This window comes from Epinephelus lanceolatus, chromosome 12 (assembly GCF_041903045.1).
Source record: "Epinephelus lanceolatus isolate andai-2023 chromosome 12, ASM4190304v1, whole genome shotgun sequence".
Lineage (NCBI taxonomy): Eukaryota > Metazoa > Chordata > Actinopteri > Perciformes > Serranidae > Epinephelus > Epinephelus lanceolatus.
The window spans coordinates 545,778-571,503 of NC_135745.1; the positions used below are offsets into that span (position 1 = coordinate 545,778).

The 25,726-nt window shown below is 39.6% G+C and overlaps 1 protein-coding gene and 1 pseudogene across 1 annotated transcript; one reads left to right on the forward strand and one right to left on the reverse strand.

The window, feature by feature from the left end:
* Positions 1-3,448: 3,448 nt before the first annotated feature.
* On the reverse strand, positions 3,449-6,324 carry LOC144465037 (uncharacterized; annotated as a pseudogene).
* An 8,812-nt stretch (positions 6,325-15,136) lies between these two features.
* Positions 15,137-21,419, forward strand: LOC117272180 (G2/M phase-specific E3 ubiquitin-protein ligase-like). The gene is made up of 5 exons (XM_078172845.1): positions 15,137-15,330; positions 20,149-20,429; positions 20,530-20,708; positions 20,894-21,066; positions 21,200-21,419. The coding sequence occupies exons 1-5, from the start codon at positions 15,137-15,139 to the stop codon at positions 21,417-21,419; spliced, it is 1,047 nt and encodes a 348-aa protein (XP_078028971.1).
* The last annotated feature ends 4,307 nt before the right edge of the window (positions 21,420-25,726 follow it).

Consider the following 25,726-nt stretch of genomic DNA (forward strand, 5'->3'; position numbering starts at 1 on the left):
TTGTCCACTAATAGGAAGATCAGTGGTTTGATCCCTGGCTCCTCCTTGAGGAGTACCTTGAGCAAGGTACTGAACCCCGAATTCCTCCGAATGGCTGTGCCATCAGTGTGTGAGAGCATTAAAAATAGATTGGCACCTTGTATGGTAGCTGCGGCCACCAGTGTGTGAATGGATGACTGTGACTGATAGTGTAAAAAGCATTTTGAGTGGTCAAAACCAATAAATAATAAATATCGCTATTTCTGATCAACCCAGATTCCAAGCACAGATACAGATACAGATACAGATACAGATAATGACGTACTCTTAGTACCTGATACTCTTTTCATCTGAGTATTTGGCTCAACCCCACTATTTGTTATTTTTGGCTGGTGAAAGTCAGTGTGGCTGGTAAATTTTTATTAATCTACCAGCCAGGTTGCCAAGTGAGCTAAAGAAGTTAATTTTGGACCCTGCATGCAGCTCCAATGTTTTTTTTAATGCACTGTGTGACTGCATCTCCAGTGCCATTATATAAGTGAATCAGTCAGCATTCCTAAAATCAGTGTTACGTCCAGCAACTGTGGCTCCATACTTTTGTATGGAGATCATTTGCAATGCGTCATCCTTACTGCTTATTTAATATGCTACTGTAGCACAGCAATCAGAGCACAGTTAGAGTTTGTTTGAGACCACACCAGTAGAGACACAATGAGGACAGAGTATGTGGCTTGGAGTGTTATGAGTCAAGGGTGTGTGTGTGGGAGACAACAGAGCCTTTGTAGGCACAGTGAATGTGAAGAGTTTGGATACTGGTGTTTTCACATTCTACAGCCTCTCAGTGATACATCTGAGGTCATGTATTACGCCAAACAAAGCAGCAATGACAAACACACACTGATGCTCTGTGAAACCTTGTTAAAAAATTGATTGTGTTGTTGTTTTAACAATTTTATCTTTGATTGACCAAACATGTCAACAGATCTTGTTGTGTGGATTCAGATAGGTACTTTCCACCAGATTAGCATCATTGATTGATGTCCCTGAGGCCCAACTACACACCCACACACACTGAGATGCACAGTGATAGATGTAATTGCTACATCTGTATGTAACCAGGGTTAGTTAAACCCCAGGTTATTTGTGTTACTGTCCCTTTAATTCGGGTGGCAGTTGTTATGTGTTGTTTTCAGTGTGATAAAAACTGATACGAGTAAGCATCTTAACTTTATGCCACTCTCTGCGTGTCCCCTCGACTGATGCTGCGTGGTGTGTGTAGAAGCAGGAAGAGGAAAATTGTAGAAATTGGTTGATAAAAACAGAGTCATAAGTCAGAAATCTAACACAGAGTGGAACACAGATGTAGACGAGATGATTGACGAGCTGTGACTTCAAGTGGGACAGCGTAGAACTGTTTAGAGCTGTAAACAATTGATTTCCCGGTGATTAACGATCAATAAGCTACATTAGCATGCTAACTCACTAGCAAAGTGTTACACAATGCTAAAGACTTAAAGATGAGCCTTGTACTCTCACTAAAACCAGTTGGGATAAACTTGAAGCAGGTTGGAGTAATTCATTAATGTCTGAAGCCTGTGTTTACATGCTTTGTGAATCTTGCATTGTCGATCGATTAATTACTGTGTGTGAATGCTTGATAACGGCTTGGTGCAGGCTAATTAGGTGTTGCACCAGGGATTTCATGCAGCTGAGCTTATCTGAGTGTGTTTAGCTCTTGGAGTGGTGTCCTGCCCTGTTATGAACGGTAAAATTAATGTAAATAGGTTACAGTATGAGCAGAGTTTATTTTGAAATGTTATGTCAATTCATGTTCTGTGTACTGTGAGATATGATGGCTATTAAGAATTTGTGGAAAAAAAGTAAAATGGACACTGTAAAGCACTAACTTTGCTTACATATATATATCAAAATAGACTTTTATTAAGTGCTAGATGAGTAATTATCTTCCATGGATGTGTAGGCTGGTTTCTTTTTAGAGTCCTTCATTGGGTCCTTGGTTCCTCCACCATTTTCTGCTGTCATCCATCTACATCTCCATCCTGGTTGTCACTCACCTTTGGAAAAGGGGTCATCCACGTTCACATCTCCATATCCCTCCCCATCGCAATACTCCCCCTGGACATTCACTGTGAAAGAGGGTGATAGGATTTTCTGAGTGCACTCATTTTGTTCTTTTATGGGTTATTTATTTTTTTTTTTCTATTCATCTGAACTTTTGGGACAGTTTCTTTTTTTTTATACCTGAGATCTCAGAGAGGTTTTTTTTTTATTTTTGTTCGAAATATTCGATTGGCCAGTTGTGGTACAACAAAGGTACTTAATAGAGCTGTGTATTGTGAATCCAATTTTGAATGGATAAAGGTACTGTAGTATTTTAACCCAGTACTCACTTTTGTTTACAATTTACTCACAATCTATTTTTTTCATTGAGATACTGTGTTGTGGAAAAAAATCTTTACTGGGTTCAATATATCTCCTTTAAAACTGTCAGTCTGTTGTGTGTGTGGTATTTGGGGTGGATATTGTAGGTCTAATTCAACAGTTAGGCAGGTATGGCCATGTATGTACATATATGTGACATATTTGCCAAAATATTTTATGATATATGTACATATATGCAATTGCAATATTTGCTTTAAACTTATATTCTGAAATACATGTGCAAACATGTAAAACAGATATTTGCTTTTGAAATATATTTCTAAATATATGGTAAAGTAAGTGGTCTAGATATTTGTATTTGACATATATTCCAAAATAATTGTTGGAATATGTAGTTTAGATATTTGTTTAGAACATATATTTCAGAATAAATGCTCAAACATTTAGTCTAGATATTTGTTTATGACATATATTCCAAAATAATTGTTGAAATTTGTTGACTAGATATTTTTGATTACATATATGTGCAAACATGTAGTTTAGATATTTGTTTATAAAATATATATTTTTTTAAAAAAACGTACATGTAATCTAGATATTTGTTTATGACAAACATTCAAAAATACATGTTGAAATATGTAGTCTACATATTTGTTCTTGACACATGTCAGAATAATTCTACAAACATGTAGTCTACATATTTTAATGACATACATTACAGTATAAATGTGCAAACATGTATGTAGCCCATGGATTTTTGTGATGCATTCCAAAGTAAATGTTCAAACATATAGACCATAAGTGTTTAAGAGAAAGTATCCCCTATACTTATGAAGTAAGGTGTAGAAAATAAATGCAATTTCATTTACTTATCAATTTTTATTTTATTTTAAATCATGAAACAGCATGTGCTCTCTCATCTATTACATGTACAAAAATGTAATCCATGTGCAATACAAAATATAAAACAAAGAGCACAAGTAAAATAAATAACTAATAGATAAATATAAAGTTGGGGGGGGGGGGCTTGCTTACAGCCTTTGACAACTACACTGTCAAAGGTGTCTCAGGTTATGGATTCATATCTATTCAAGAATGTAAAAACATAGTTCACCCTTAGCTTTGGCGTATCCATAAATACGCACTTCATACGAATAGACGAGGCAGGTATAGCTGTAAGGTGCCCAAGAACTTTTCCGACTGGTATGAAATGGTGTGGGTTCAGCATGGATGCAAAAAAACTGTGGCGTTTTTCCTCAAAATACTGACCGATGGCATAGCACGATTCTCCTTTTCCTAGATAAGCTATGACAAATGTTTCAACCATGAAAGGACTGTTATCTGTAAGTGTGACGACATGAGAGTTCCTCTTCCTTTCTCTTGATTTTCTACAGGAATGAATGACTTCACCTCTTAGAACCACTCTATCACAATAAGTGACCTGTTGATCTTTCTTTACATAGTCTACCACATTGTGAAGGGCTAGGTAGTCCTCTAGATTGGGTTCCACTTTCTTAGTCCCCCCTAGTGAAGTGACCTCCTCACATCTAACAGCATGCTGTACCCGCCTTTGCTGTACCAAATCCTCAAAGGTTTCAATAACTTCAGATGAGGCATTAGCTAGAGTTTTCTTGGCACACATTGGCAGAGCCTTTTGAACTTGAAAGGTTCTTGCTATTTGCAAAGGAACTCCTTGTGTGCTTTTGATCATTTTAAGAAGGTCCTGATTGTATGACTCGTATATGAAAGCTGAGTGAGCCCATAGGGGACCCCAGTCTCTCACACTTTTTGCCATATGAAGGCAAAGGTGGATATTGTAGGACATGTAAGCTGTACCATAGAGATTCTCCATGTCCCTCACAAACATTCTGAGCAACATTTCTGCATCTGAGATCTGCTGTGGGGTGACACTTTCAGCCAGGAGCAATGCTAAACCCTTCACAAGTCTTGCCCAATGCAACAGATAGCGATCTGGTAAAATCCCTTTAAGTGTAGGTATGCTGTAATACAGAAGCCACATAAACCATTCATGTGCTTTCCAGTACTTTCTGTCGTTTAAAGATCTAGGCACTCTGGACACACATGAGGGGGGCTGGATTTGCAGAAGTGTGCTATCTATCTCTGGAATGCGTTTTCCTATGTACCATGGGTGTTTGTGATTGTCACTTTCAACCCACATACTTGTTAATGTCCTTGCTATACCAAGAAGACAGGCATGCATGTAGTCGGGTACACAACCGTGTATGATCTCAAAAGATGGTAATGCAGACAGAATAGATGGTCCTTTTACACCATTAACAGGGGTGTGCATTGCTACAGCCTCGTTAGCAAATTCCATTGTTTGAGCATGAGTTCTCAGTTCTGTATTACATTATTATAAACAATAGGAGCAGCCAAATTCGCCATTGAACTGCTTTACATTTTGGACCATAGGCCTCACTACTGAGTCGCAAACAGCAACCAGTGGAAACACATTTGATCTGCCATGAACCTGTAGTGTAAAAGTTTGTACCAACAAATCAAGCAGTAAAGTTAAGATGTATAAATTGATTAAGAAACTTATATAATCATGTTTTTTATGTACAAGGCATTATAAAGCTCTTTGATCTACATTTAATTATGATAAAAACATTGCTGTATGTGTCAAAGTATTCATAGCACTAGACTATGTAATCATGTTGTATGCACCTCCGGAAAGAACACATTATGTCTTGGTTAATGATGAAACATACTCAAATGTTGTAATACACACACACATTCACATATTGTATTCTAAAGGTTCACTTGTATGAATGAGAGCACTGAGGACTGTATAAAAAGTCCCCAAAATTCACGTTTTTTAAAAACAGAGTGAAAGCGAAACCAAACCTAAGGGTGGAAAACTTGGGAAATTCCAGGCTGCATTACACCATTAAAAATGGGCCCAATCAGAATTGGACACAAAGAAAGGTTTTCCACCAATAGAATTGGACTTAAGAGGGAAAGATTAGCAAAAAGAGGTGGAGACTCATTTGAATCTCCACCAGCATATAAGCCAGGGTTCTGAGAGCAGGTTTTCAGTCACACTCCAGAGTCTGACTCGCTAAGTTGTATGTGTTAAAGCCTGTTGACACATTAAACTTGATTGCATCGGACTTTGCCTGTTTCCAGTGTTTCTTTAAGTATTTGCCAGCTGAGCCTAAGGTACCAAATCAACATCTGAGAACAACTGATAAGAGACAAGAGGTTCAAGGTCGGGAGCCTACAGGCCCACTTCCAGGCACCGATTTTTGACACTTCAAACCCCATCTGTGCTGATCCAGTCAAATCCTTCTTGGTGTAGTTTATTGCATTCCTCAACAAAGGGTGCCAAGACTGTATTGCAATTTGGCTTTTCAAAACCACACCATAATGCTGACAACATGACATGCTTTGCTCTCAAATTAGGTGGCAACTCATTGATTGTGTATAGAAGGGGCCAAATACTGTATGCCGACTTCTTGAATACTGGTACACCATCAAAACTAAAAGTTAATGTAAGGTTTATATGGACAGCAGATTGAGCTTGACTGCTTTGGACACATTTCTTGTACAGGTCACCATCCGTGATATCAGAATACAGGCCAGAGTGAGCACTGTTTTTATTTGTCAACTGACTAACTATATCAGTTTGTTCCATGATGTCCTTCAACTGGGGTGTAAGTGGAAATACTATAAAGAAACCACCCTGTTTCATGTGATCATTAGTGTTACAAGTAATCTGACAATGACTACATATGACATTGTCTCCCTCAATGTCCATTGAGAGTGTGCACCTTTCACATACATGGTGAAACTGGATGTTGTTCCTAATTTCATCAAATGACTTGTAAAAAAATGTTTGGTGGAAGACACAGCATGCTTTCCGCTTGTCACATTTATAACATAATATGCGCGAGGGCGAGGTCCCCCGCCCTCACGCATAGCAATCAGCTACAATTTCAAACTGACATTTTTGTCATTTTTACCGGTAGCTATGTATGCCCTGGTTCAGTGGTGTGGCGGTAGTGATAATGGCAAACGAAGTGTTGTTAACACAAAGAAGTTTAGTAATTTTGATGAAAACAAATTCCTAGACAGAGAAATCACCCGCGGGGATGAGTTTGCTGTGGAATGGGGCACGGGAAGGGCACCAAAAGGCGGCTTTCCCATTTACATGGCGAAAGTACTAAAAATTGCAGGTGGGTAACGTTAGTGTTAGCTAGAATATCATGTAGCTAATGTTACTTAACGCTAGCTAGTACTTTCAGTCGTGTCCCCAGTTCATAACGAAAAATACACGTGTAACATAACGTTAGCTAGCTAACGTTATGTTACACATTTTTCGGACAGCTTTCTGTTCGCCCTAGCTAAGTAGCTAACGTTAGCTAGCTAGCAAGCTAATGCAGCTGGCACTTACATCAAACTGGACAAAATGCCTAATGTTAGCTAGCTAGCTAGCCAAAATTAATGTACCTACATTAGCTAGGATAATGTTACTCCATTGGTCACGATTAACTTAATTTTGTTTTAAACTGCAGACAGGGAATCAACGCTGAGCACGTATAATCCGTCCGTTACGGAAGACTCTGATGAATTCATCAATGAGGAGGACAACAAGGAAGACGATCGTCCTTCAAAACGCCAGAGCATCCCCAAGAAGTTTTTTGATGACCCTCCAACCAAGGATGCACCAACAAAGGTTGCACCAGTTAACCGCAACAACAACAAGGTGAGCTAAAATGAAGCAAACTTAAGGCTAATATTCATTTATTTTTTCAACCTGGACCCAACTATTTACTGTAAAGATGAGACGCTGCTTTGTTAACGTTTCCATCCGCGCAGTAATGTGACTGCAGCAATTATAGTGGGACATCTAAGCACTTATAAACTTGACAGGACAGAGGAAACTTTCCAGGGAAAATAAAATTAAACTTTAAACTTGTGAAATAATTTCTGTGATCTCATGGATGTGTAGAACACACAGCAGTAATTGACAGTAGATCCTGACTGATCCTGTCGGCGTGTCTGGAAATTTAAATCTTCAATAAAGTTGCACGCTGTGCCGCGTGTAATTACGCACGGACTGGTGTCTCACCATGAGATGCACTAATGGTTTCTGCTGCTGGGGGATCTCTGCAAGTATTTCAGCTTAAAATATGTTCAAATTTACCTCTTTCACTGCCAGCCATTTTCACACCAGCTACCTCCAGCTTGCCAGGCATTTTCCAGCTTTTTGACTGGTCTTTTTAGACCCACCATATATTATGTACTATTATTATATACACATTCAACCCATCAAATGAAAGAAGAGAGTCTCTACTTTCCAGCAAAAAAACTGTGTTTCTAACTGTTCCAGTCTTGAGTAATTGGCTGTTGTATATGGGTTAGTTTAGCCCAAACAGCCATTTTGGCACCAAAATCTTGAGAAAAAGAGGTTTTTGTGTTGGCCGTCATTTTCAGGTGCACCAGTACAATTGGCTCCATTATAATTTTGCTTTAGTGACACCTCAACATCTGTACAGTTGTTTTCTTGTAAACAACAACAAAATCAACACTGACAAATGACTTTTGATGACAAAAGATGACAAAACATTTATTGACTGACACACACAACTCCAGCCTGTTTTTTTTTTATGTTAGAGTTGCAACTTTTTTTTTTTTTTTTTTACTGTGTGTGTGTGTGTCCGTGCCCCCTAATCTTTTGTGTAGTCTTTTTTTGTGTGAAAGAGGAGGAAGCGTTTCCCATGATGCAGGGAGATTTGGCATGCAGGCAGGCATGTCCCTCACTCTGTACTGTAGCAAATTCAAATATTGAAAATCCCACCTCCTTTAGATGAAAGTAGATGGGGAAAATTGGATTCAGGTTGAAAAAAAGAATATCCCTTTAACTAGCTTAATTGCGTTATTTGTAGCGTTGTTAGAAGTCAAGTTTCTATTTGCTTGAAATCACTTGCTAACGCTTTGAGTGTCTTTCATCATACATCATTAGGATAAAGCTGTGGCAAAACAACTCCAACACCAGCAGATTGCAGCCTCCCTATCCCAGCGCCAGGGGTCAGAGAAAGATAAGGCTACAGAAGAGATACAGCTTCTTCGGCACGAGCTGCAGGAGCTCAAGAATTTTGTTTTCAGTGGTATGATCATAACAATTCATGCTTTGGAGCTGGCAATGTAGTCATACACTTGCCATGTTTGGTAGCAACACAGGTGTGAATCAAACAGATTTAAACACCTGTGTTGGTGGTACCCAACATAGCAGGTCTAGGACTACATTTGAAACCCGTGACTATAAGGTCAATATGATGAAATTTGATCAGACAAAATTTTCTTTCCCCATCTTACCTTTTTGTTTGTTTCCCCCTTGATTCAGAGCTTCCAAAGATAAGCCAGCAGGTCCAAGAGATGACTGCAAGACCGGCACCAGCCAGTGAGATCCCGCTATCACCTCAATATGTGAGTTTCTGTTTTGCTTGAATTCACAAATGCAGCTCCAAAGCTTGTTTCAATGTAATCAAATGGGACAAGTGGCAAATGTCAACATGTGACATTTGCCACTTGCCCCATTGTAATACATTGAAACAATTTTGGAGCTGCAGCCCCTCACTTCGTACAGAAGCAATTGCCAATATTGAAAATCCCAACACTCATTTAGACAAAAGTAGATGGGAAAATAGGGGCCAGGTTGCAAAACAACAAGTATCCCTTGTTTTTTTTTTTTCAACCTGGACCCTATTTTCCCATCTACTTTTATCTATAGCAACATATTGCTCACCATATGTATTTGACTTATATGTCAAAATTAGTCATTTCCATACATAAGTAATATACACTGTATGTCATATCTTAATATTGCAAAGATGGCTACTGTCATATATGATCAGGGTTGGGAGGGTTACTTTAAAAATGTATTCCCATACAGTTACTGATTACCCGTTAAAAAATGTAATCAGTAACATAATCCAATTACTACAATAATACTTCAGTACCAAATATGGTGAAATTTTTGCCTAATATGATGTTTTATGATTTAGATTTATTAATTATTTGTTCAGCAATTTCTTCCTTTTTTGTGCAAATGTACATTCAGATTAATATCAGTAATCATGTACATTTAAATGTACTTTGTTAAGCAACATCATGTTATTCACACTTGACACTCAAACTTCAAATAAACTGACATAAACTTTTAGTAGTATAAGTTTATGTCAGTTTAGGTAGTATATCGTTCTTTATTTTCCAAATGTATTATAAAATTGTAATCCTGCAAAGTAATCCCCATTTTTGCTAAATGTATCTGTAATCAGATTACATCTTTTTCCTCTGTGATGTAATGGAATACTGTTATCTTTTTTTTGTATCCTGATTACATAATCCTATTACATGTAATCCATTACTCCCCAAGCCTGTATATGATATATTCAAAAATGACCCATACATTTCTCCGAGATATCTGGGCATATATGATACTGACATCAAATTAGATATTACTCTCAAAATAAGACCAGTTATTACATGTCAGTTCAAAGGGATACTTTGTTTTTTCCATCTACTTTTATCTTAATGAGTGGTGGGATTGCAATATTTGCAATTGCTCCTGTACGAAGCGAGGAGCAATTGAAAATCCCACCACTCATTTAGATAAAAGTAGATGGAAAATAGGGTCCAGGTTTTAAAAAACCAAAGTATCCCTGTAAGTCTTGAGACTTGCATGTCCTAAACTGTTGTGCTTTGAAATCTGTTTTTTCTCTGATCCTTTACTTTCCTTTCCTTGCTTTCCTTTATTTCTGATGAGATGCTAATATGTATTTATGGCGGTAATGGATGTGGAATAGAAGACGGCCAGCCTCTCCTTTCACAGCTCTCCTTACATTCCCTCAGGTGGTGAAGCCAAGGTCGGCGGGAAAGGAGAGGCACGCCAGGCCTTAGATGAAGTCAAAATGAAGGCAATCTTTGGTGAGCATGGCTATTGTTTGCACATACAGCACAGTCCTATTTCTAAAGTCTTTCGCACACTTCCCATGCAGAAAGGCGATCTTAGGTGCAAGCAGTGCCATCTAGTGGTCATTGTCAGTAGGAGGCAATATCTTGAATAAAAATGTCCCTAGCCTGAATGACTGAAGCTTAAAGTTCTCAGGCACAGTGCCTGAATTCAGGCGCGGGAATATTCTGGGACAGGATATTCAGTTGCAGCCACATAGGCTTAGACTTCAAGTTTAGGGACCCCAAAGATATTAGGCTGGTCCTGGTCACTAGCTTCTTGATTTGATACTAGACTGATACTCTCAAAGTGCACCCCACTGTCCCCCATACGCACCGTCAGCCTCTAAAAGGTTTCAGGCACAGGAATTTTCCCACTTTAAGCCCTGGTTTGTGTTCTTTGTGGTGAAGCTTTAAACTTAACCCTGTTTAGTGTATGACGTAATTCCTCTGCATTTCATCAGATGCAGTGATGGACCGGCATCCAGCAACCACTCGGGGAGCCATTGGAACAGCAATGAATTTTAAATTGGCTGAGATAAGGGCACATTTGGCCAAGAGGAGGAGGAGCAAGGAGAGTGAGTCTTCTGACGCTTAAAACATTTTGATAAGTTTGAAATTTCAGTTCAAGTTCAAATTAAGCTGTTTCTTTCAATGTTCGCTCATTCAAATATTTGATACTTCAAGATTCAATCACTGCTGCACTCAGGTGTGATGTTTTGTTGTTGTAACATTCAAAAATAAATAAATTAAAAGTTTTAAGAAAGCTATGCATTTCTACAGTGTATTTTTTATGGTTTTAAACATTTAACTGTCAACATGTAATCATTTTTATCAAATTTAAAGGGATTCTTTGTTTTTTTTCAATCTAGACCCTATTTTTCCATCTACTTTTATCTAAATGAGTGGTGGGATTTGCAATATTTGCAATTGCTACTCGCTTCGTACAGGAGCAATTGCAAATATTGCAAACCCCACCACTCATTTAGATAAAAGTAGATGGAAAAATAGGGTCTAGGTTGAAAAAAAAAAACAACAAAGAATCCCTTTAAACTGACATGTGTAATAACTGGTCTTATTTTGAGAGTAATATCTAATTTGATGTCAGTATCATATATGCCCAGATGCCCATACATCTCGGAGAAATGTATGGGTCATATTTGAATATATCATATATGACAGTAGCCATCTTTGCAATATTAAGATATGACATATATTACTTATGTATGGAAATGTCTTATTTTGACATATAAGTCAAATACATATGATAAGCAATATATTGTTATTTCATATACCAACATTGATGCTATACTAATATATGTGACATCTATGTTTGAAAAATATATGTGCTGAATATGCCATACATATATGTGCCACATATATGTTCCATATATAAAAAGGGCCATTTTTGTAATATTTTAAAATATATGTTCCACATATGTAGAAATATAAGTAGAGATATATGTACCAATATATGTTCACATATTGGTGAAAGACATATATGGACACCAATATTATATATGTTATTTAAATATATGGCCATATATCAGATTTCTGTATGGGCCTCATCGAACCTAGAACAGAGTCAACCCTCATTTCCTATTTGATACATTTAACACTATCTTAAAGTGACAGGAACAGGTTAGGGTTACATGTAACTGACTTATTTTGTTTCCACCACTAATTTCTTCCACTGGCCAGATGCTGCATTGCATTGCAAGCTGAAAATGCACTACCCCCCATGTTTATCTGGTACTACTATTGTAAAGGGTTAAAAATGTGGAAAACAGACATAATTAGGCACAGAGTGTAAAGGGGTAAAAGTGTATATTCAGGAGTTTAAAAATTGCATAAAAAGATATTAACAGTTCATTGGGGCATAGTTAATGGCTAAAACAATAAGTTAAATGAGTTAAAATGAGTTAAAAACAGACACCCATACATTTTTTAAAATTTTTATTGTGTCTTAAGCAGTGATTAAATGCCAATTTCTTTGTACTGTACTGGTTACCGTGTTAATGCGATGCTCAAACAGGTCACTAGAGGGCGCATAGAGCTTTGGAGGAACCTAAAACCTCTTAGAGGCAGGCGCTGCAGAATAAATCCTGCAGCTGAGCTGAACGCAAGCTAATGTTTTCTGCCTCTTTGTTTCTACATTCAGGTGGGTCAATAATCCTCAAAATCACATGTATATGCCTCAGTATAAGTGAAAAGAGTGTGGTGAATCTCTGTTGATAGCGTGCAGCATCCAGAGTTGAGTGGTTTTGCAGTAAGGTGTCGAAATAAATGTTGGTTAGCTTGATACTGCCATGCTAGGCTAGCGGACCTGTTGCTAACGGGTAAAGTAATGTAAACAGTACAATAGAGATGCTAAGGAGACACGCAAAATGGGTCTGTTTTGGGTTGTTACTGATGTGAAGATATATTGAGTGCTGATGCCTGTATTTTTCATTTGTTAAACTGTTTCTGTATATGTATTTTGTTGCTGACTTTTGAAAGAGACATAGCATTAAATACAGTGACTTGTGAATGTGTGATAACAGGATATGAGTAATATCAGAGGTAAATTTAATATGACTCACTGTAAAGCGGTATATTGTTTCACGTGTAATGTGATGAAAGAGTCAAATTAGAGAAAATGTTTACAGCCACCAAATGAGAGGAATTTGGGTTTTTGTTGTTCTGCAGGTGAATATGTAATTTAAGTGCAACTGAAGAACAAGGACACTTAGGTCTTATATATTATGTTTGATTGACTGTGCTTCAGTTTTCGATGTATTTACATATACAGTGATCACTTGTGTATTTTCTGAAGATATGGTGATATCTCTGATACCGTAACTTACCTGATACTAAACTGAGCATTTTGTTAACTACCTTTTGGGAAGAAGTATTTGTGAAATATGTTTTTCTGTTGAAGCAGAATAAATCCTGCAGCCGAGCTGAACGCAAGGTAAAGTTTTCTGCCTCTTTGTTTCTACATTCAGAGGGTTTGTCACCGGCCCAGGTACCCCTAGGCCTGAGGCCAGCAACAATTGGGGGCTCGTCTGGGATTGGTGCCTCCTGCTGGACCAGTGCTTATCATCCCAGAAAAGTGTGATCCTGATTTCCTGTTTCCTGAGCCGATGAACAAAGCCTCAGACTTCAGATCCAGAGGTGACAGCTTTATGGGACCTGCCATGGGAAATTCAGCAACACCTTCATCAGCTGGCCAGCTCTGCCAACAGAGACCTACTCTACAAGCTTGCAGAATCGTGCCAAGATGAGGTGGAAGAAGACTTGCCAGGGGTGGAATCGACTGAAGTGGAACTCTTTGACTTTATCGTTGACTTTTTGAGAAGTAAACGACTAAGGAGTCTCGAGGACCAAGGGATGGTTCACCTGCTTGTCTTTCGTGACCTCATTGATGAACTGCAATCACCACTGGCAGTTGATGGACATGGCCAAGCAACTGATGAAGAGAACAATGAGTTCAGAGACTGAACCAGTAGTGGTAGCACCAGTAATGGGTAAAACAGCACCAACACCAGTGGTTGCTGATCAGGTAACTGGTCTTGTAAAACTGACAGATGTCACAGCACTACTGCCTCATAGAGGATTCAAGATACACAGTGGACATATTTCTGACTCAGGTTCTGACATTAGTTATAGCTCATTGTGTAAACAGATTTCTGAAGGGCTATCTGAGAATTTCACAGAGGCAGAGGTAATTCGTACTGTCCTTAAGATAATCAAGCCTGGTACGTTCAGAGACATGCTGATGACCAAAGATGGCTTAACTGTAGCTGAGCTCAAGCGTTTTCTCAGAGCACACTTATGAGACAAGAGTAGTGCAGAGTTATTTCAGGAGCTTAGCAATACAAAACAGCAGGACAGAGAGAGTCCACAACAGTTCATGTACCAGTTAACGGGGCTAAAGCAGAAAGTACTGTTTGTTTCTCAGCAAGGTAGCTCCGAGTTCAAGTATGATAGCAAACTTGTCCATGGGGTGTTTCTTCACTCACTGTATCAGGGAATAAGTGAGAAATATGCATAAATTAGGCGAGACCTTAAACCTCTCATCACCAACCCAAGTGTAACTGATGATTTTATCTTAGAGGTAATGACAATGTCCGTTAGTGAAGAGGTTGAGAGACAGGCACGCCTAGGTCAACCACACAAAACCAAAACGGTCAGTCAATGCCACACAGCCAGGGGAGAAACAACATGCAGTCCAGCCTCCTGCAGAAGTCCAAGCCAGCGTTCTTCAAACTCAAGCTGAAGTCGAGGCAAATCACACAGCTATACATGAACTGACAGCACACGTTTCAGCCTTAGCAAAAACTATTAAGAAGGATTTCACCCCAATGGCCAACACTGCAGAGTCACCACAGGCCAACTCAGTGAATACTGTGCAACCATCCAAATCTGCCACAAGGGAAATGTAAGCCATGTACAGCACAAGGGACGGCAAGCTGCAACCACTGTTTCAAGTGTGGCCAGGAAGGGCACAGAGCCGTCGGCTGCCTGTCAAAGGCTAAGCCTACGGAAACGCGATGGGGTCACTGGGGAGGGACCACCAGTGACTGAACAAGAACCAGAGTCCCCTGTCAGAGTAACCAGCCTTGACTCCATGACTCCAACTAAGAACGAGACAACATTGAAACACAGAGCAAGAAAAGGAAATCGCCTAGCAAAGCTGATAGGCAAAAGGTGTATGGTTACCTGTTATCTCAATGATGATGTTGTTTCCTTAAAACTTCAAAACTGGACTCCCAACGAAACAGACAAAAGAAACATGAGGAGAGAGACGAGGAGACTGCTGTATGAATGGAATAAGCTGGAGGTGGATGAGGGCGTACTCTACCGACAGACTGAAACACACAAGCAGCTCGTCCTCCCTGAGAAGTTGAAACCGAGGGTGCTAGAGACCCTGCACAATGACATGGGCCATGTTGGTGCTGATAAAGTGACCCATCTCGCCCGCGAGAGGTTTTAATAAAATAAATCCATATTTTTGGCTGTTTGACAGTGGATGAATCAATTAGCCTACAACGCAACTGCTGACCTAACTGACACTAACCGTCAGTTTTGATTTGATTGTTGATTGCAATCAGCTGTGAGGCGGAGTGATACATACACAGTGAAATAACCGTGTTGTTGTACTCCAATATCGTCACGGTTTTACTGTCTCTCGACCAATCAGATTGCAGGGCCAGAACTAACTGTTGTATAATGAAGGTTAGGTAGTTTATTCATGGTGTCATGAAAATAACCACCTTAGTTTATGGAACAGACCAAACTAAAATATGAAACTGTCCTTCACAACTACATTTGTTTCTCACACACACAAATAAACATCAATATATGGGATTCATACCTGAAAAGGGGAGCACTCCAATAAGAGATGAACAGACACCAACTTTCCTCAATCGTGTGTTCAATGACCAGGTGAGGAAGGCAGCAGGTGTCCCCTAACACAGTTCCACAGCTCTATGTTCCGCCTGCTGGACCCTTCTTTTAACTATTACTTGTCAAGTCAATTAATTTTTAATTTGTCTCAAGGGGCTTTACAATCTGTACAGCATATGATACCCTCTGTCCCTGGATCCATGATTCAGATTCAGATAAGGAAAGAATCCCCTGAAATAACTTTAACAGACAAAAAAATTGGGTTATTCTTGTCCTATATTTATTACTTTTACTATTATTTCAGTCACTGTGTCTGTTCATGTGCCAGCTGAAATGTTGTTGTAGTAATGTAAAAAAGCGCCAACAGATGGCAGGAGAAACATTTGAAGTACCATACACAAACTTGCAAGCCACTGAATTCCTGCAAATGTTTCACAATAAAGGCCTATTTAGAAAATGAAGGGTTTCTCTCAACAGAAGTTATAAGGGGCTTTTAATCTGAAACCGATGCATGAAGTGTTGAGTTTGAAATGATGATGCAATGCATTAACTTTGTCAAGGCCAATGGGAGCGGCTCAAAACTATAAAAATACAGAGGGAATAATAAATAACTGCCCATTTATAATGTAGTCTGTTTCAAATGAAACTCGTAGCCTCTGCAGTTGTGGTAAGTAAAAGTCTCTGTTTTTAAATTTTCTTAATTTATGTCCGTCTCCATTATGAAGAAGTAACATTCTTTGCTAGCTTGATGCTAATGGCAGTACTCATTGGACCTCTGTACTAGTCATGGATTGGCCAGCAAGAACACCATGTTTAAGCATGGGGAGGTTTCTAAGTGTACCTGGTACAAGAACTCCCTTGGTCAAAGATCATTGACTTTGCCATTGTATCACCAGATCTGTGGCCATATGTCTTGGACACAGGTGAAGAGAGGAGCAGAGCTGGCAACTATTCACCACTTGGAGGTGAGTTGAGTCAGATGGTGGAAGAGGCTGCCAGACAGGCCTAGTAAACCCAAACATGTAGTGAACGTGAACTGGGAATGTCTGGCTGAGGCCCTTGTCTGTGTGTTCTTCAACTCCCACTTCTGTGAATTACATACCTAATTTTACCACTGGGGGTCGCATTTGAGCTATCTTTCCCAATAAAAGCCTATTATAGGTGTAATGTGCTTCCAATCCACTAGGTCGCGATAATGCTGTATTAACCGCCAATTCACACAAGGTTACAGAAGAAGAAGAAGAAACAGAAGGACACTTCTCTCGCAGCAGCTGCAGACAGCTGAGCGGAGCTGCGAAGTCCGCAGTCCGCGGAGCCTCTGAGACAAACTAAATAAAACACTTGTAGGCTCCTCCACTTCATTTAAAAACATACATAAACCTTATTAAGTTGTCATAATGCATGTTTCAATGCAAGATAAGTTGAATATAGTTCCTTGACATGCCGCAAATAAAAAGAAACGCCGCAATGCAAATAAAAAAATAGCAATGACGCAAATAAAACAAGCAACGATGCAAATAAAAAAGCCACAACGGAAGTGAATTACCGGGGACTATTATTGCCAATGCACATGTTTTTTTTATGTGAGAGAAGAAGAAGAAGAAGAAGAAGAAGAAGAAGACGCAGAGAGAAAAGTAAGAAGAAGACGAAAAAGTAAGTGAAAAGGTTAGTGTTATTAATGTCGCTACGTGACTGCACTTTTCAGTGTGTTATATATGGTTAGGCCATGTAGCCCCAGGTTTGATATGAAGCTGAACTGGAGAATGCTGGTGTCCCTCCATCTGTATAGTATTGTTAGCTTCGGCTAACACGGGGAAACCAGTGTCTAGGTGTGGAAAGACCACTTTCGGGGGGAGAATCGAGTTTGGTAACCTTACTCGAATATGCAGCAAAACACAGTTACATGTACCGCCGCACACTCTCACTCCAGAGCAGACAGACTATGTCTACCCCAGAGCTGGCAAGCGAACACGACAACAACAGGTACTGAGAGTCCGGAACGAAAACACTGAGTGGAAACAACTGATGGCTACATAGTTCCTGTAGCTCTTAAAAGGGAAAAACCAAGACTATATATATATATATATATATATATATATATATATATATATATATATATATATATATATATATATATATATGCAGACACACAGACACACACACATACTATATTCTTGCGTGTTTAACTGCTTGAGGCTTGTCTTGCCCTTGTGAGTGGGGAATGTCGTGATTGTAATCCATGTTGGGATATTCCTTGTATTAAGCCAGCGCTGAAAGTAGTACTGATTAGTCTTTCCAAATGTGTTATTGTGTTATTTAAAAATGTTCATGCAATTGAAGTGCAAAGCAACCTAATGATACTTGATTTGTTTTGTTGCAGGTCATAATGTATTGTCCTTTTTGTGGACACCAGCTGCCTTCTAAACCAGCCTTTTGCTGTTCATGTGGTAAGGACATCAAATTCCTGTGTGATGTTGATGTTGACAAACCTGGCACAAGTGGAGGTAATGTTTCTTTTTCTTTTTTTGAATTAGGCTTAGGCAATGTACTCTCTATACCTTATGAGTATGGGTGAGAACACTGTATGTCTCTCTGTTCTTTCTCATTGACGATTGATTGGACTCTTATTTGAAGCAGAGGCTACAGGAAAAAGTGCACTGGAGTCATTTCAGACTTTCCGGAGTCTAAAAGAGAAGGAGAGATGAGCATCTTTCAAAAAGAAAAAAGCACCATCAAAAGACAACCTGAAGGTTGTTAAGGTAACTTTTTTGCTGAGATAGACTAATAATTTGCCGACAATCCATTCTGTCATGTATTTATAGTGTCACTGAACTAGTTAACAGTCGCCTATTTCAATGTTTCTCTGTAGATTTCAGTAGGCCTTATGCAGCTGAAAGATGGTGTACTGAAGACTGTAAGAGGAACAGTACTTCCCCTTTTAATGCGACCAGAGTTGGATGCTGACGAATTGCAGAGAGCTGCTGAGCAAAAACTGAAGACCTTCCACAGAAATTTACATGGTGGTCCCTACATATTGCTCTTCCCTGACGGTACAAAGATAACTAATATACCAGGAACAGAAATACCCTTCACTCTAAAAGAGTACAAGGAGGCAGTGGGGAAGGCCTACCAACGTATCACAGTGTACATTTGTACAGCTGAAGATTTCTTTACCTCTTGTAAGTAATTGTGAAATGAATTACCAACCAAGAAGAGCTTTTTAAATTGATTTGTTTGTCAAGAACAGTTGTCTGTTGTTCTGAGTAGTCTAAAATCCTCTTATACCTGTTCTTGTATTTCACAACTCAGGAAACCAACTCATAATCTGACTCATCGGATTCAATTCTGCAGAATTCAGTGCAGCTGATACATTAGTGAGTGCTACATTTGTTGTGTCTTACATTGCTTATATTGTAAGTTCTGTCTGGAAGTGAAAATGTTTCTAGATTTTACATAGAAGCCATATTTTTACGATTAAACATGTGCCAAAATAGCATTTTAAATAGCGGTAAATGTTGCAGCGTCCTGGCCTACACATATTTTACAAACTTAAGAAAACAACTTTATTAAGTGCAGATCCCTGCAAAATCACACCATAATAATTTGTATGTTTTTCACTGAAAGTGATAATGTAAGAATGATCATTCCCCCTGTTGCAAATCACACACACTATCAGTCAGAATAATAGAATTCAATATGTATGTTCAAATTTGTTCAGCTCTAGTTCTGTCAATCAAATTTGAAGTGCCACACTGATATATTGTTTTTTACTTCCAGGTATGGGAACCTGCAGATAGAGAGTCAGGCACTGATTCAGCAGCTCTGGTAATTGTGGCTCCTAAACATTGTCTATTGTTCACATTTAGCCTTGTCTGAAAATACTGTCACACAATTAATGTCTTAAACTACATAAAATAATGTGTTACACCGACCCAGAAATCCACGTTTGTGTACATTAGAATAGTCTTTTCTTTCTAAATCAGTCCTCTGATAGCCATGACTTAAAATACTTCAACTTACCTGTCCTATCCCTGTTATGGTTTGTGATTCAGGTCTTACTTTCTGACTCACAAGAGGGCCCAGGAACATCAGGAGGTGTGATGGAAACTGCGTGCTATAGGTATTATACTTTCCTACAATTCAAGTATGTTTTATATGAAAACATCAACAACTTAAACTTGTGTGTGTCAGTTTCTCAGCAAATATACTCAGCTGTAGGCGCCCATTGTAATAGAGCATGAGGATGACTCAGACAGTGTTGAGGGCAGTCATGACATTCCAGAGGATACAGAGTAAGAGAAAAGTTACCCTTACTTCAACTGTGGTTGTTATTTTTCCTGGTCAAAAATGTCTGCTATCGTGTACCATGTAACATGGTCATGACTTATCTGATGACAGGGTGGACCAGCAATCAATTTCTGAGGTAATTGCAAACCTGGCACTAGAGATTGACCATCAAGCGGTCAGCAGATTTAACATCTGTCGCTCTAACATCTGGGATGGAGCAGTCAGAGGATTCAAAAGGGCAACATTCTCAGAAAAGAAAGACATCCTGGTGAAATTCTCTGACGATGAAGGGAAGTTTGAGGAAGGTCTTGATACAGGTGGCCCCAAGAGAGAATTCCTCTCCCTTCTCATGAAAGAGCTGAACAAACGGCCCATATTTGATGGACCTTTGTGTACAATGTTTTAAAAGAAAAAAAACGTATTTCAACCATGCAGTGTTTTTAAATATGTAAACTGATTCAATATTTCTTTATTCTGCATTTCCTTGGATAGCTATCAGGGAGGATGAGTATTATTTAGCAGGGAAGATGATTGCTGTGTCCATTGTACATGGCGGAACTGGTCCTAATTTTCTGTCAGAGGATCTGGTCAGCTACATCTCAGGGCAGACCAGTTTCAAGGCATCTGTAGGAGACATTACAGATGAGGAGATAGGGAAAGTCCTACAAGAGGTATGAGGACACTTGATAGAAGGGTGTTAAATTCTAGAATAGGTAAAGAGAGTAAAGAGAGAGTGGTCTGCCCTGAGATGTAGCTGACCAGATCCTCTGGTCAAGATATCCTCCTGGCATTACCATTTTTTTATAATTACTTGTCATATTTTAAATGTGTGGGACTCTGTTGTCTCTTCTTTTAGATTCAGAATGCACCCTCATTGGAGATCCTTCAGGACTTGATGGTACGGAACAGCGCCATGTTGCAGACTGCTGGGTGCTTCAGGCATGTCAGGTCATGTGAAGAAAAAAAAATGATTGTAGAGGAGTACCTGAAGTGGTACATCATCCACAGGAACAACACTGCAATCGAAAGGTAGGTTTTTGTATTTCATTGTTGTCGCTAAAATAATTATGAAAAAACGTGTTACTGTTGTCCCATTTTCTTGCTTACTTACTTCTACATGATGCACATGTAACTTTGCATGCATCTGTTAATTGTATTTTAGATTCAAGGCTGGACTTGAAAGTCTGCAGTTTCTGACAGCTCTGCAGCAGCATCCGACGGTCCTGACCCCTGCTCTCTGTCATGCCAATGTGAAGCTGTCTGCTGCAGAGATGGAAAATCTGTTCCAGTCTGAACTTAGTCAACAGGGAAGCAACAGGAGGGCTCAGGAAGAGAAGGCTATGAGTTCCTGGGCAGACTATCTTCTCGATTGTGAAGGTTAGTCAATTTGCTCTTGTCTGATTTTATACACACAAATTATGAAAAGTTCCAGTGTTGATGTAGATAGTATTTACTGTCAATTGATTCCAATGCTCTATTGGCTCTGTGTGGTGACCAAAACAATGAGATCGTGGATACAAGTGACTGACCACAGTATGTGAGGATGTGAGTCGGACACGGTTCTCTGCAGCATGGGGGCCCTGCAGAGAAAAGTTCTGGCTCTCTTCCTCTTCACTCTCTACACTGCAGACTTCACACACCTCTCATGCAACTGCCACCTGCCAACTGTGAAGAGGCTGAGGGGAAAGAGTGAAAGGACTGTCCCCTGTGGGGCTCCAGTGTTGCTGACCACTCTGCCTGACACACAGTGTCACACTTCTGGTCAGGTAGTTAACAATACAGGACATGAGCAGTGTCAACAATTTTTGTGTCAACAAAATAAACCAGGGAACAGGTGAAATTAAAGCTGCAAGCAGCGTTTGGCGGGACCTCGCACTCGCGCCCGTTTCGGCCCCCAGCTTATGTCGTCACAGAAAATCCTTACAGAGCTGAACGTTTTGATGTTTGAATGCTTTCTGTAGCTGTAGGTATGGATAAGTGATGTCACAATATGCAAATTAGATGAGTGAATTTATTCCCATCAGATTCGTCGTCCTTTATTTTGAGGAAGAAACAAAAAAAACAACACAAAACAAAAGAAATTTACTGTGTAAATATGTTCAAAATGTTGTTTTACTGAGATGTATGAAATCCAATATGGCCGCCGCCTAGTGACGTTACAATATGCAAATTAGATGAGTTAATTTAATCCCATGACAAACTTTGGGTCATGATGAATATTTTTCTCATTTACAGTATGCCTTTATCTCTCACTACTTTCAAGTTACAGCCTTTTGAAATGTTGAAATGAAAATGGAATATTTTCCTCAATAAACTCTAGATTGTGCCCCTGTCATGTCTGCATGTAAGATTTAGACACGCACACACACATCATGTTTCTGTGAGTTTGTGTGTGACAGCGGTTCCCATGGTGATGAAGTAAGTGCACCTGGCAGAAGAGCAGAGAGAGAGAGTGACAGAACACAGAGAGACCTGTTTTAGTGGAGATTTAACTCCTCGAAGAAGTTCTTCCCATTCCCAAACCACTGGTCCAATCATCAAAATAATGTGATCATGAGAGAGATAAAGTTATACAGAAGATCTGTTTAGCAGCAGTTGAACTGGTATGTGTGCGTCTTTAAAGCCGACACAATAAACGGTGTAGGAGGAGATGTGTTTTTCTTTAAGAGCACGTTTGAGGGGAAATCTTACTTTGAAAGGGCAAATAGCTCACTTCCTGTTGGATTTAGGTCATGGGTGTTAGCGTGTTATTTGTAGGTCGAACACTCCAGTTTTGGTTTGATCTTGATACGACATTCCTACGGGCTGCAGTGGCCAGTTTAGTGCTAGAGAGCCCATTTTGGCACTGTAGGGGTTAATAATGTGTGTGTTCTGTTTCAAATGAAGTTTCTGCTGCTGTAATCTGTCCTTTAAAGATTGTGAGACACACAGACCAGAGAACCCTGTGGCTGTGTCTGTGTGTGCAGCCGTTGTCATGGCGATTAATGACTTGCCCGCACCTGTGGCAGACACAGACACGTCAGGAAAGCAGATCACCAAAGGCTGTTTATAAAGGGATTTAACTCCTCGAACAAATGCTTCGCATACCCAAACCGTTGGTCCGAGCAAGAAAATAAAGTGATTTTGAGAGACAGCCACGTCTCGTGAACGCACGTGTCGCATTTTATATTTCTCGAGTCAAAAATGTGGTCAGGGGAGCGAGTTTAAAATGTGTTGCACCCCAGCTGTTTCCAGAAATTTCTCCTCAGAGTTTACATGGGAGTGAATGAGAAAAAAATCAGTGCTCCCTTCGCTTTGGAGCCACTCAGCAAAAATGTGTACGTGTGAGAGATTCCATGTCAACATATCTGTGAGCAGGACAAATTTTCCTACGTTTTGTGGTATAAATTGTGTGTGTACAGCGAAAATTGTGGCCATGGCAGCGAGTTAAAGACAAAAGTTTTAGACGATTTTTAGAGCCCTCTCCACGCTAGCTCACAGCATTCCGTGCAATACACACCCATTGTAAACTGAGAATTTCTCCACTTTTGCTCATGGTACTTTGAGAGGCACAGATGAAAAACGGTAAAAGATATGAAAAAGATGAAAACATGAGTGAATAGATGAGACCTGTGGCAACATTTGAGAGTTGGAATGGAGTCTGTAGCACAAAGTATGGAGACGCTGTAAATGCTAGAAAAAGCCCTAAGATTGGTCTCTTTCTCCCCCCTGCTGCCATTCATTTCCTATGGGACAGCTTTCGAGGATCGCCAGGATGTTTTTCTGACATCTCACCTTATGGAGCCCATAAAATCCAAACTAAGCGAGTAATGAAAAAGTTACGAATAACTTTTGATTAGAACGAGTTGATCTGTCATCTGTGCAAGTTTGAAGCCGATTGGATAAGCGGTGTATGAGAAGAAGATTTTTTAGGAAAGGCAGTTTTAAGGTAAAATCTTACTTTGAAAGGGCAAATAGCTCACTTCCTGTTGGATTTAGGTCAGGGGTGTCAGCGCGTGATTTTTAGGTCTTCATGAGACGAACACGCCACTTTTGGTTTCATGTTTCTACGACATTTCTACAGGCCGTGGCGGCCATTTTTGTGTGCCTAGGTGGCGCTAGAGAGCCCATTTTGGCACTTTAGGGGTTAATGTCATGATTTTCTAAAATTTTTCACCGGTTCTGATGTGCGTGCCAATTTTGGTGAGTTTTTGAGCATGTTTAGGGGGTCAAATTCCAGTTCAAAGAGGCGGCGGGAGAAAGAATAAAGAATAATAATAATAAACGGAACAAAAACAATAGGGTCCTCGCCTTTGGCGAGGACTGCTCTGTGAGCAGTCCTCTGCCTTAGGGCTCGGTCCCTAATTAAAGCTGCAAGCAGCGTTTGGCGGGACCTCGCACTCGCGCCCGTTTCGGCCCCCAGCTATTTTCGTCACTGTGAATTATTTAGAAATATCAAACATGTTGCCACAAACATCAGAAAATCCTTACAGAGCTGAACGTTTTGATGTTTGAATGCTTTCTGTAGCTGTAGGTATGGTGATGTCACGATATGCAAATTAGATGAGTGAATTTATTCCCATCAGATTCCTCTTCCTTTATTTTGAGGAAGAGACAACAAAAACAACACAAAACAAAATAAATTTACTGTGTAAATATGTTCAAAAATGTTGTTTTACTGAGATGTATGAAATCCAATAAGGCCTCCGCCTAGTGACATAACAATATGCAAATTAGATAAGTTAATTTACTCCCAGGACAAACCTTGGGTCATGATGAATAGTTTTCTCATTTACAGTATGCCTTTATCTCTCACCACTTTCAAGCCACAGCCTTTTGAAATGTTGAAATGAAAATGGAATATTTTCCTCAATAAACTCTGGCACCTAAAGGGTTAAAATGGAGATTGTGCCCATGTCATGTCTGCATGTAAGATTTAGACACACACACACACACACACACACACACATCATGTTTGTGTGAGTTTGTGTGTGACAGCGGTTGCCATGGTGATGAAGTAGGTGCACCTGGGAGAAGAGCAGAGAGAGACAGACAGAACACAGAGAGAGATCTGTTGTAGTGGAGATTTAACTCCTCGAACAAGCTCTTCCCATTCCCAAACCGTTGGTCCAATCATGAAAAAAATGTGATGATGAGAGAGATAAAGTTATACAGAAGATCTGTTTAGCAGCAGTTGAGCTGTCATGTGTGCGTCTTTAAAGCCGATAAAATAAACGGTGTAGGAGGAGATGTGTTTTTTTTTAAGAGCACGTTTGAGGGGAAATCTTACTTTGAAAGGGCAAATAGCTCACTTCCTGTTGGATTTAGGTCATGGGTGTTAGCGTGTTATTTGTAGGTCGAACACTCCAGTTTTGGTTTGATCTTGATACGACATTCCTACGCACTGTAGGGGTTAATAATGTGTGTGTTCTGTTTCAAATGAAGTTTCTGCTGCTGTAATCTGTCCTTTAAAGATTGTGAGACACACAGACCAGAGAACCCTGTGGCTGTGTCTGTGTGTGCAGCCGTTGTCATGGCGATTAATGACTTGCCCACACCTGTGGCAGACACAGACACGTCAGGAGAGCAGATCACCAAAGGCTGTTTATAAAGGGATTTAACTCCTCGAACAAATGCTTCGCATACCCAAACCGTTGGTCCAAGCAAGAAAATAAAGTTCTGGAATTCCCAAACCTTTGCAGAATAGCAC

Excerpts from the sequence above, each read along its gene's own strand:
- LOC117272180 (XM_078172845.1), top strand. The coding sequence starts at position 15,137 with ATGAGGAGAGAGACGAGGAGACTGCTGTATGAATGGAATAAGCTGGAG. Across the intron at positions 15,331-20,148 it reads ACCCATCTCGCCCGCGAGAG|GGTGGACCAGCAATCAATTT; the intron begins GTTTTAATAAAA and ends ATCTGATGACAG. Across the intron at positions 20,709-20,893 it reads TAGGGAAAGTCCTACAAGAG|ATTCAGAATGCACCCTCATT; the intron begins GTATGAGGACAC and ends CTCTTCTTTTAG.